At 37.5% G+C, this 13,087-nt stretch overlaps 1 protein-coding gene across 1 annotated transcript in view; it reads right to left on the bottom strand.

Annotated features, from left to right (window-relative positions):
- Positions 1-7,665: 7,665 nt before the first annotated feature.
- Positions 7,666-13,087, bottom strand: part of insyn2ab (inhibitory synaptic factor 2Ab) — a 48,444-nt gene continuing 43,022 nt past the window's right edge. The window contains exons 4-5 of the mRNA XM_077239937.1: positions 9,046-9,514; positions 7,666-8,928 (exon numbers count right to left, since the gene is read on the bottom strand). Of these exons, the coding sequence (XP_077096052.1) occupies positions 9,331-9,514 (184 nt within the window). The 3' untranslated portion in view covers positions 7,666-8,928; positions 9,046-9,330. The remainder of the gene's footprint in view (positions 8,929-9,045; positions 9,515-13,087) is intronic.

Below are 13,087 nucleotides of genomic sequence, written 5' to 3'. Positions count from 1 at the left end.
ACAGGAAGTGAAGCTAACTATTGGATTCAGATGCGCCTTGATGCCTTCCTACCTAATGCATCCTTGGCAAGCAGCATTTTAAACTTTCGGACGCAGCCACTGTCTGTTTTTGATTCACTAAAAAGAAATAGCTCTTAGTCATTCTGTCACGTACTGCTGGTCAGTAAATATACGACGAAGGAGATTTACTCAAGCAGTTTTTAATTACGATCCAAAAATACTAGAGAATACAGGAACAAAATAGTTCACTTACTATTAACCACACTGAACTCGGGAGAACTAAGGGCTGAAATACACAGCTTTTCTGTAGCTCAGAAAGTAGAGCGTTGGTGCTCAAACTGCCAAGGTCATGGGTTCGATTCCCAGAGAAAGCAAGAACTGTTAAGAATGTTTAACTGATAAAAATGTGTACCTTACAATGCAATGTAAGTTGCTTTGGATATGCAAATGCACAAATGTTAAATGCATGATGGTACTAAGAACAGGTGACATATACTAATTTGGAAACAAACAAGGGCATGATGAGTAATTACAAACAAACAGGGAAAATGAAACTAAACAAACCTGATACATTCATTCACATATCGAACTACACAGGCCATGTTATCTTTTTTTGATTCACTTAAAAGAACTGGCAAAAAAAAAGAAGAATCAGACTACTTGATTTTTTTGTTCCTAGCCCTTCCTAAGTCATACTGTTACTGTCATAACAGCATAGCCTTTCTAGTGGTGTTATTATTACTAAAGGACTAAGGATTATAAGTTACATAAAATAAATAAATCTTGTTAGAATTTTTTTCATTCATCTCTACACAGAAATATATATAAATATGAATGATATTTCGTGAGAGTTTTCATTTGTGACATGTAGCAGATTCACAAGATTTTTCCAAGTAAATTTCTCCTCTAAATCCTTAAACCCAATATCCCATGTGACATTCACACATTGTAGATCTAATTTCCTGTGCAGATGATCAACTCCATGGAGAGATGAGACATGAAATTAGTTTGCCTTTATTAGGATCTTATAATGATTACTAAGCTTAGAAAATCCACATTCAATGTGTCTTTACATCAGGACAATAACTAGAGCCTCACCAGAGTTTTACACCCTTAGGGATGCAGCCATCAATCTTTTGTGTTAACATCAAATTTTTCCATCTAATGGGAACCGGCTTTAGCTTATTGTTCTTGTGTTTTCATGGCTCTAAGCCAGAGCTCTGGGAGTAAGCCTGTTCATTTTGATCCCCACTGTCTATCCTTCATATAGTGAGATCTGGCCCCTAATGTCCACTTATCGACCGTGTGAAGTGGCCAGGCCCCCTTAACACTAGTGAGTGATGGGGAAGAAAATGGACTGATTCAGGTAAACATTTCTCAGTGTCTTCACTGCAAGGTTCCCTGCTGAATGTTAAATACATATTACCCCAGTTTTTTAGGCTACGTTTACACGTGGCTGGCTATTTTCATAAACAAACATTTCACCCTCTCCGTTTTCAAAAATAACATCGTGCACACCTGTCAGTTTTCAGAAAAGTGTTCGTTTACACGAACCCGTGTATATATGCCGTCAAGAGCATGCCAAACCTGTAGGTGGCAGTGTAACGAGAAGCTCAAGCCCACACTAGCCAATCAGAATCGCGAAAATAGCAACCACAGCAAGGAATCACTTCCTCTTTCTCTTTTGAACAAAGAGGTCGCACTTTTGACGCAGGTGCAATTTCTGACGCATACTGTGGCGTCGGCTGCCTAAAACTCAGTTTTTCTCAGTTTACTTGCAAACGTGCCAACGAAGTTTCCCAAAATCTCAAGAGTTTTCAGAGGCGAATTCTCCATTTGCGTCTAAACGAAGGGCACAAATGAAGGGAAATGTCTCCGTTTTTCAAAATAACCATGTACGTGTAAACGGGGCCCTAGTGTTTTCCCTTGATTATTCATTCCGTTCACCTGCATGTCATTCTATTAATTATCTCATTAGTTCCTCTGTGTATTTAAGTCCTGAGTGTTCCTTGATTCTTTGTCCTGTATCATCCTGTTTGGGATCAGACCTGCGCCATGGGCCTTTGGACTATTATGATTCCACCATGAATATGAATGCAGAGTTGATGTGTTTCCCCTGAGTTTCTTCTCTGTGGATAATTGTATTAAATACATTAAGTTTAAAGTTTTAAGCGCTCTATTTACATCAGCCACTCGTTGAGACAGGATGTAATTGGAAACTGGAAGAGGGACTATGAGAAGAACCATCAGAATTTCATTTTCACATTTCATTGAATTGAATACTTGCATTTGTAGTGGGAACAATTCTTGAAGTTGTTGAAAATTGAAGTCGTTGATGGTCCCGAATATAATATATTTGTTTTCAATTAAGTATTCTAATATTGGTAGTGCAACTTGGTATGCAACATTATTTATTTATATATATATATATATATATATTTTTTTTTTTTTTTTGGGGGGGGGGGGGGGGGGGGATATAAATCTTAAACGACTATACCCAAAATAATGGTTCTAATGATGGAGCACCTGGTTAACACCTGATTAGTGCACCTGTGGCGATCTGAGACAACCTGGATGGATAAATTTAGTCCAAAATGTTAATTTGTGGGTAAGCATTTGTTGAGAGAGGGCTGATACTGTGGCTCTGCTCTGGAGGTCTTTTTGGATGAGTTTTGCAGCTGTTGGCCAGCAGGACTGAAACCTCCATTCCACTGAGCAGAGAGAGAATGATATCCAAGGAGCTTTACGTTTGTTCCCCCTGCAGATCAGAGCCATGCATTATTCATGCTTTATCTTCCAGGCTTAGACCTGCGCCCTTGGCCTTTAGACCAGTATGATCCCTCCATGAAGTACAGCAAGAAAGTTTAGATTGTTTCTTCTGTCAGTTTTTGTGGGACCAATTCTAAAACTCTAAATCAAACCGAATTTTTTGGCCCCTGCCTTCTAGCATTTGTGGGGCACGGCGGCGTGAAATTGTACAGGCTTTAATGTCTACAGAGACTTTTAGAGGCTATTATGGCTTTGAAAGCAAAAACCAGTTAGTTAGTGTTAGTGGCTTACTGTAAATAAACACAGTTAGGGTCAGATGGGAGAACGGATGGCACTATAAACATCAGTGTATGTTTCTCGCTTTCTCACATGGCCTTAACCTGTAATTTTTTCTCATTCTCTTCCATTGTGGCACAGGATAATAGAAGGACTGTGGTGTTATAGTCTCAGGCCCATATTATCACATTCCCCTTCTGACACAACAGGGCAGATCTCATATGTGAAAGATGAGTTCTTAGAAAGACCCTGTTTAACTCCTCTGATTCAACATTTCAGTCCATTAGTCGCGACTCGCTAGTGTCCTATTATGTCTCTCACACCCACAGTTTCATTCTCCCAATGATAACTCCCCTTACAACGCAGGAGATACAAAACTCTTGCACTCTTTTTTTTTTAGATGTATGCAAAGGGTGTAATTAATTTATTTTGCATTTCTGATGTAGGCTACAAGGGAATTTGTTTTACTGTCTGAGTTTCCTCTATCAAAGTAAGGGAAAATAAATGGAGTTCTCATTATTGTTTCCTTTAAGTATGCCGTCAACATTGAACGCGGCTCTACATTACGCTTTTTTTCCATTGTTTTTTATGTAAATGCACTATTAACAGACATCTTAGAACTCTGTGCATGTGTATTTTGCACTACACAGCAGTCTAATAATGTGGAACTTTTATAAAATGTGTCTCTACACCTTGCATTTTTTTTTATCATTCCACTACCCTGCGTTACACATTTTTAATCACATGCAAAAACGGGTGCTGTGTGAACTAAAGGCAAGTTCACATAAAAGTTGTTTTAATCGTTTTATTAAACATGCTCATTGCACATGTCTCAATTATTTTTTAACATGTGCTTATCACACACCGTGTTGCCAAGTCCACGGTTTTCCCATGGAATTGGTCTACTTTTACACTCTTGCCGCAGGTTGTTTTTTTAGTCTGCTGATTGAAGTGACACCCCCCTCCCCCCACCCCCACCTCACCTACCTCTCTCCAGAACATGACTTTTACCCCCCGAAATGCTATTTTTACCGGAACATAATTTGTGCTAGGTTTGGCCGTGATTTGGTGGGTTTTGAATAGCAATTGGTCTGGTTTAGTTATGCAAACCTAGCAAATCTGATTGTACAGCATCTTAAACATATCACAGAAGTTCAATTTTCAAAAAAGCATCTCCAGACCCTGTTTTCTTTTTAATTACATTTTTCTGCATTTTAAAACAGAAGAATGCATTCAAGCATTTAAAAGCGTCCAACGTATTGCTGAGGAAAAGTAAAAAGGGTCTATCCTTTTTGAGAGGCACACTGCCGCAGTAATGGAAATGACAATTGCAGTATATCAAATAGCATAAAATAGCATAAAAACAACAACAAAAAATCTGCAGAATAGAAAGCTGCTGAACTGAGTAAAAAATAAATTTACCTCAAAATGAATAAATTTACAATCATGTTTTAAGCACGCTTTTGCTGGCAAAAATGTGGTCCATTGTCCCTTTTTTAATAATGAAGCACCCTTCACACATAAGTCACTTTCAAACCAAGAAACTTTTTGTTAGTGAACACGGCAATTCACGTACCCATCTAGAACATGACCAACATCTGCATGGGGAAATCTTTTGCTCTCACAAGAAACTCCACATCATGCAGATTCCTATTGAAATGAGTGGATTTCACTCGTGAAAATTCACTAAACAACAGAATATGAAATATTACAGAGACCTCAGTGTTTTCTCTTTCCTATAGATAACTTTTCTGCTATACCCTTTAAATCTCCAAGTAAACCATAAAAAGTTGCAGTAAATGGTCTTTTACAGCTGTAAACTTGATCAACAATTTCCCCAATAAAGTCATTGACGGCAGATCCTCATATCAGCTCAATGAGATACAACATTGTAAAACAGGGGAAAACAGGTTACTTGCATTTAGACCAATCACAAATCATAAACTGAATGGATAATACTGTATTCCGTAGCTCAGATGCTTCATTTGGAGATCTGAACAGGCCCACAGATGCAGAGTAAGCATTTTACAAGTAAAGTGGTTCTTGCACACATTAACCTTAGTCTGTAATTTACATTAAAGCTCCTCAACCTTCAGTTGTCACAAGGCCTTGTTAAGTCCACTGCTGAGTCTGAGTGTCCTCATAAACATATGAAGGGTTGGGGGCACGGGCCCCGGCTGCTTACTTTTAAAGCCCACTAAGCTCAAGTCCTTTATCATTTATTAATGAGCTGTTAGGAAACCTTGAATTTTTAAAGCAGTGAGGGATGGAGATTAAATTTTAGCCCAAACCAGTTGTCGACAAGCCCATCCGGCTTTTGCTGACTATCTCTCTCTCTCTCTCTCACTCTCTCGCCCACTCTCTCTCTTGCAGTTGTAATTACTCCTAATGCAAACACTTAATTTATTAATGGAACGTGCTTTGAGCTACTTTGCTGTATAAAATGCTCAACCTGTTCCTGCTGTGTGTGAGACTGTGTTTACTGAACATTACATTTATGCTATTCCCTCTCGCTCGTAGGGAAAATCACTTTGAGGGTGACCATGGCTACACCTATAAGTGTGTTGTGTGTGTCAGTAATGCAGACAGTCTGGGCTTCTACTGCCATTTCAAAAAGGACACAGCTTCCTTTTACAACTGCCCTCACCAGCCCATATTAAGAGGGTTTAAAAAATAGAATATGGAAAGTCTATACACAATCATTTCCCATACAAAACTGACTATGCGGTGCTAAATGTAAACACCAGATGTTTAAATTCAGCTCCAATTTATTTATTAAGTAATTATGTTGAATTTATAATATGAAAATTTTATTAATTATGAACATAATTTCATGTGTAATTACAATATGCATCATATTATAAAGACAGGTTGTTTCCGAATTTAAATAAATAGCTTTAATTCCACTGTTCTACGGCCAAAACTAATTATAAAAATATAATCTAGAGATAAAAAAGACTGTTAAAAGAATTTTACTGTTAAAACTAAGATCTCATGATTTCTATCCAGTATTAAGAAAGCAAAATAGTGATAATAATAACAAATTTGTAAAATGTTTTAAAATATTGTTAAACATTTATTAATAAAAAAAAAGGTTAAATTAAATAAGCATTTAGTACTTTATAATAAATTATAAAGTGTTTTTATAAAGAAGTATTTTTTCTCTTTGATTTATTTAAAAACCCTTGGTTTATATTATATTGAGATCCAGTTATTCTATGATCTACAGTTATTCAATAGTCTACAGTTATTATTTTGAGGTCATGGGAGAAGGCAAGCTGGACAACTTTGCACTGCTAAATCTTGCTTTTTAAAGGCCAGTGGTGAAATATGGATTTTGTCAGACACGAGAGGCACTCAAAGCATGAGTGGCTATTGGGAAGATTACAGTCACTCCATATGCTATATAAGATTTATCCTCAGCACAATTCTCTTTGAAATGAGATCTGGTTATCTGTTCACTGGTAAAATTGTTTTCTGCGACCATCACAATCCTCTATAGCCTTTGTTGTAGTTTTTGCAAGAAAGTGTAAGAATATTTCCACGAAAATGTGTCTGTACTTCTCTATATGTTTTTTTTTAAAGAAGTCAAAAATGAATGTCAATACATAAAAAATAAAAAATAAATAAAAGATTTTTCATTCTTAGACAATGAAAGCAACTTGGATTAGGATATTGTTTTTTATAAATCTCAAGGTTTCTAATACCTTGTTTTTTAAAATCAGCATGAAACGAAAGTTGCAATAGTCTTTTCTTCCCTATTGTGACATACAGTATATTCAAGAGAAACTGCATATAGGGTGGGACTTGATTTTGTCCATGAGGAGTTGATTAGATGGTTGTGGTTTGTTAATTGCTGTGATGTCATGTGAGTGACAGATTGTCCCGCCCTCCTGCCAGTAAACATTATCAGAGAAGAGATGTTGCTGCAAGTGAGAGAGGAAGTTATTTTGATTAAAGATTATGAGGGGGTCTAAAAAAAACAATGATGTGAATGGATAAATCATTTCTAATAATTACGGCAATATTCCATAAAATAACAAGGTTTGGTTATTTTGATTTTATGGTGACTTTGAGGATAAATTAGGTTTCTGTTCTTGTTCTGTTCTCAGTTTTCTAAGTCATTTTGGTCATGACTTCCATGTGCTCATTAGCTTAAGTGACTACTGTTATCAATACTAAAATAAGGCTGTTTGATCAGAAAATAAGTGCATGCAAAGTCTTGAGAGTTTAATTTGGAGTTATTTCCCTTCGATGGGTCAGCAGAATTACATTCGCTATGTTTACATTAGTTATGTTTGCAGAATGAGTGCAGAGGAATATTTCTTCCCTTGAGTCAAAGTGAGTGACAGCATATTGGCAGCAGGTGTTCTACTGGAGGCCGTCCAATCATAGAGCACGTCTGTGGAGTGTGCGCCAAAGCTGAAGCCAATCAATTTTAGAGAGAAGTGTTGCAACCATCTCGTTCTCCAGCTGAGTCCTGTTCAAAGCACTATTCAATCATCTTCCTGAATTGAGTATCACCACCAGAATCCACTTTGCAAGAATCCCAAAGCAACCCACATTTCTTCGGACTTACTCTAAAAGAACATTCATGGGAACAGGATAGTCGAGTCATAATATGTTGCATCAGTTTCTTTATTGTAAATGCACTGTGGGTAGAAATTGTATAAAATGTAATATTGCACAATATAAATCAATTGCACTTTCTCAAGGTATAATGGTGCATCTGTGTTATGCTACAAGAATATGTTATGCAGGTACTGTGCTCCAATTAAACAAGATATTGTGAAGTGACCAACTTATTATTACTTTTAAATATATAACATATAGTTATCAAAATGCCCTCCAAGTATGAAGGTTCTTGGGCTACCAGCTAAATACAGTGTTTGGCACTGTAGTGAACGTGTTGAAGACATTTGACTTGTGAATATCTAATACAGACAATTTTTAAAGCTAAATAAATGCTAAGCACAGATTGTATATACATAGCCCTCTATATGTTATCTGCATTATTATTCTTCCCAAATTGTGTGTTGTGATCGTTTCATTACATTGCTTTAGGTGGGGAAACAAGCACAAGATTTCAGTGATTGGCTGCCATCATATTCAAATTTAATTGAGCAAATGACAGATCAGCTTGAACAGAGTGGTGTGTATTATAGAGCCTGTATCTATTGTTTTGTGTTTTGAACTTGTGCACTTTCCACCATATAACATACTTTTTTTTATCATGGGACATTTCAGCCAACTTTATGAGTCTGACAAATATATTTACTGAAAAATGTATGTTTATGCTGTAAATACAGCGTCATATTCCCAAGAAAATATTCAGGCCTGAAACACTGCAAATTTACATTTTTCTGTGAATGCTTTGCTCATCTCAGAAATGTTTATAGCCCATTATTTGATACAGAAATCAATATAATTGAAAGACAATTCACAGTTTGTATTTAAAAAAAAAAAGAATTTTTTTTAAACAACTGTGTAAACCCATTTTCATTTATACATTTACAGCCTAACCATTTCTGACATACTAATTGTACATCCTCAACGTTTTTCAGGAAAAATATCTCTACAAAGCCATCGATTATTAGCGCATGCCGTCAACGGATTCTGCTTTTACTCACTACAATTTTTTATTTATTTAGTCATAGAATGATAACCAATTTTCATTTAAAATTGAAGAGGTGAGAGACTTTTAGAAAGAAGGAAAGCAAAAAAAGAAAGAAAGAGAGAGGTATATCTCAGCTAACAAATCTACTTTATAACTCTGAAAAGTTTGTGCTTTGCTGATTAGATGTCTTTGATGTACGGCTCCAAAGTAGTTTTGTGCCAAACTATCATTTAGCTTTGAAGTTTCTTGTCGCCTCAGCAGGGTCCCTAAATATAACAGGATAAATGTAGAAAGGAGAGAGAAAGATCAGAGTTAAACACGGGAAACAACACACACACACACACACACACACACACACACAATCACAATCCCTGCTCTCTTACCTTTCTAACTTGTCTAAACCAAATGATCATTGTGTAATCCCTTTGGAAAACGTGAGATCAAGGTGAATTCAGCAGTTCCCAAACTCAGGGTTTATCAGAGGGTCATGATTAGAAAACAACTGTTATTCCTTAAATCCAGTCACTCGATGGATCCCATGATGTATGTTCCAAAACGGTGGCTAGCAGTGAGCATTTCTCCATGTTTATCCCTTTAGTGAAGCAGAATTCCACTAGAATTTGCTCTTTGTGGTGGCCTGATGGTTTAAGGTTCCCTGAATCCATATGTTAGAGGAACCAGAGTTTCCATCGAGCGTGCTTCTTGGTCTCAGTCTTGGACTTGCGTTTGGGTGTGGAGGTAAACACCTCGTGTGTGTAAGGCAGAGATGGGTAGCACGGCTCTTCTAAAGGACACAGTCTCTTCATTAAGGGCTGCAGTTTGTCCTCTTGAAGTTTAAAATCTAGTTCCACACTAAAAGAAAAAAGGGGAACATTTTAGGTGAGGACAATGTAGAGTAGAGATCATACAAAATCTGAATTTGAATCTGAAATGAAGTCTGAATGGGGGTCACAATAAAGTCAACAATAAATCAAAGTTGACTCCATTTACTTATTTTATTAATCTCCTTTGTCATATTGTGCCCATTTCATGATCTCAAAACGCTAGTGCATCAACATTTTTCAAAAACAAAGTTTGTCTTCATAATTTTTCATCAAAATGTAATAACTTGAACCACCTCTGAAATAACATTCCCTTTTAGCTAACATCACTTACAAGCTGTTTTGATAGTATTAAAAAATTCTAAATGTTACGGTTGGTTGCAAGAAGGGAGCGTAGAAATGTAATCGGTTCTACTTGACCCACTTCAAGCGGGATTTGATCCGCGGTTTCCGTTGTGGGACGCGGGCGCGCTAACAAGGACACTAAAACCTGCAGTCGCTAAGGTGCTTGTTGTGACCAGGGGAGTGAGGTTTACACGCACAGCTCTTACTGGCCTACGTCTGTTACAGAAACAGGATCTATTTGCAGCTAGTGATGGACGCTTTCGAAACACTGCTTCACGAAGCTTTGAAACCTTTACAATCTTTTATCTCGAATCAGTGGTTCAGAGCGCATATCAAACTGCCAAAGTCACAGGATTTCAGAAAATGAGGCTTCGTTATGTCACAACTGTTTCGAAATTATTCGAAATTTCAGTGGTTCACCGCTGGGGGGCGATGATCTCTGTGAACCCATGAATCATGCAAATTCACTGAGATCGCCCCACAGCAGCGAACCATTGAACAAGTGTCTATAGTTTTCACCTGATCTCTGATCAGTTTCATACCTTTGTAGATGATTTAATGACATTAAAAGGAATAACAGACTACTAGTTAATGGTCTCTTATTTCCCTGTTTAGCTGAGCCATCCATTGACAAACAAAACAAGCCCTGTAAATTGATAAATGAACATATACTATACAGACACATAATAATTATAATTGTATTAGATGATTATTTGTAAAAGCTGTTTTTATGGGGGGGGGGGGGGGGGGTTATGTTGCATTTACACTGTTTTGACCAGCAGGCGTCACCAGTATAAGGGTTTCGAACACCTCGAAACCGTGAACCATTTTGTGAAGCAATTAGTTCAATTCATTTGAAGCTTTGAAAAGCTTTGTTTCTCCCTTCACTATTTGCAGCAGGCAACTTTGATTAACAATTGATTTAAAAATAACAAAACACTCTGGAGCACTGGACAGAACAGAAGCCCGCAGGAGAAAGCAAACCAAACAACAAGAACAGACAAAAACCAACTGAGAATGAGGGCCATATATAGACAGGTTAACTGAAGAAAACAAGGCACAGATAGGGACTAATCAAACAACTAAAGAATCACTATGACAACAAATGCAAACATACTTAGAAACCAAGAAAACAGAAGGGAAAACAGAAGGGAAAACAGAAAACAATGAAAACCAAAGTTAAAGTCCATGAAACATTAAACCAAAACAAGTCTGCACGTTACAATAATATTACTTTTTAAACATTTGAAAAAATTAAGAAATTAATACTTTTATTCAGAAAGGATACGTTACATTGATCAAAAGTGACAGTCACATGCAATAATAATTTGTAATAATGTTTCACAATATGACTGTTATTACCGTATATCTGACCCAAAAGGTTTTGAACAGTATTTTAAATATTTTTAGCCTATCACCAAATAGGCATTGTTTTACAATGTTTTTAATGATCAATGCCCAATAGATAAGATCTCTTTTATTTTTTCTTGAAAATCCTGTTTTACTCAGAAATTCACAATGTTATGAAAATACATTGAGGTGCAAATGCCGTTTCATGTCCGAGTTCTGTTTGCCTTAGCAAATGTTATGCCCGTATAGCATCTCATTCCTGACCTCTAACATCATGACTAAGCTGTTTAGCTCAGTCTCAGTATATGTGTCTATGTATAGGTTTGAATGTCCTTGCACAGCCGCCTGACCTCGTCTTCTCTCTAAAGTCATAATCCCATGACAATCAGATGATTCCTGATTATTGCGGTGGCTAAACTCCCAGATTAACCATCAGAGACCGCTTTAATCTGATCTAAATGAAATCATTCACAAAGCAGTGTCTGACTCATCAGTGTAAAGAACAGAGACAGACAAACCAATCACACACAACTGCCCCATTTCTCACTTCTTTTTACTTCACTGCAATGCAAATGAGCGTATTGGAAATCAATGCTGTTTGACTCATCAATTACATCCATTTATTTAGATTTGTGGAAAAAAAGTTCTCTCTGACTAAATTGCAGCATGGGAGTCAATTATTTTTTTTATCTACGTCCTTACATTGAGGGTTTATTTGGTTTGTGGTAAGGAATGCCTACAGTACTTATAAGACAATCAAGCCCTTTGGCTTTCATTTAAAGTTTTTTATTGGATAACCCAAATAATGCTGCTATGCATTGCATTTTAACGTTTTTAAAAATACAATAGTGCTTTATCACATATCCACATAAACAAACCCGAAAAACCAATGACTTTTTCCCAAAACATATGTACTGTGACAACAGAGCGCGCCAAAAACAGACTAAACCCCACAGAGACAAAGCGATCTGCATATCATTTTCAAGTCTGCCCTGGATTTTCACAAATGATCAGAAAAACTTCTCTGGCATGATATATTTAGAAGCTGCAGTGTTTGGTTTGTCTATTTACCGAAGTTGTGAAAGCGCAGCGATTCTCGGCAGACTCTCTGAGGGTGAAAGAGAATGGAACAACAGTGTGTTCCTGCTCCAGGTTGAGCTATACTACACTCAGCAATTAATCACAGGACAAACCTGAGCAGTTACCTTGTGTACACTACCGACAGGGGGGAATTAAACATATGGGTGCCTGGTGAACAATGCAGAGTAAACAACTGCAGAATCTGCAAACGTGGCTCAAAATAAATAGGATGTCTAAGTTATGACGATAAAAGAGAAGCAAAACTTGAGAGCATGTAGATGTGAATTTTGAGAACTTGAACAGTAAATATTTGTACTTGAACACTAAATTATACACTCCTGTACAATATTTACTGTACAAGTTCCTGTGAAAACCTGTAAAATACAAATCTGAAGTTGAATGTTTAGATTTGCACTCGCAGTTGTTGCAGAAAAGTATCCACGCATATGTAAAATATCATTCACAGAAATACAATGAGACACAAACTTGTAGTAACTTGAAGTTTGTGTCTGTCATTGTATGTGTCTGCAGACTCCAGGGCGGTGCCGGCAGTTCAAGAGACCAGGGCGGAGACTGCCGTTCGGGCGGAGACTGCCGTTCGGGCGGAGCCTGCAATTCAGGTGGACAGGGTGAAGCCTGCAGTTCGGGAGACCAGGGCGGAGACTGCCGTTCGGGTGGAGCCTGCAATTCGGGTGGCCCGGGCGGAGCCTGCAGTTCGGGAGACCAGGGCAGAGACTGGCGTTCGGGCGGAGCCTGAAAACGGATGGCCAGGGCGGAGCCTGCAGTTTGGGAGACCAGGGCAGAGACTGGCGTTCGGGGCGGAGCCTGC

The sequence above is a fragment of the Siphateles boraxobius genome, unplaced genomic scaffold, assembly GCF_051911475.1.
Source record: "Siphateles boraxobius isolate OS27281-9 unplaced genomic scaffold, OSU_SipBor_1 22, whole genome shotgun sequence".
In the NCBI taxonomy this organism is placed as follows: Eukaryota; Metazoa; Chordata; class Actinopteri; order Cypriniformes; family Leuciscidae; genus Siphateles; species Siphateles boraxobius.
Note: the sequence above shows the minus strand (reverse complement) of the source record. Positions and strands in the feature narration are given on the sequence as shown.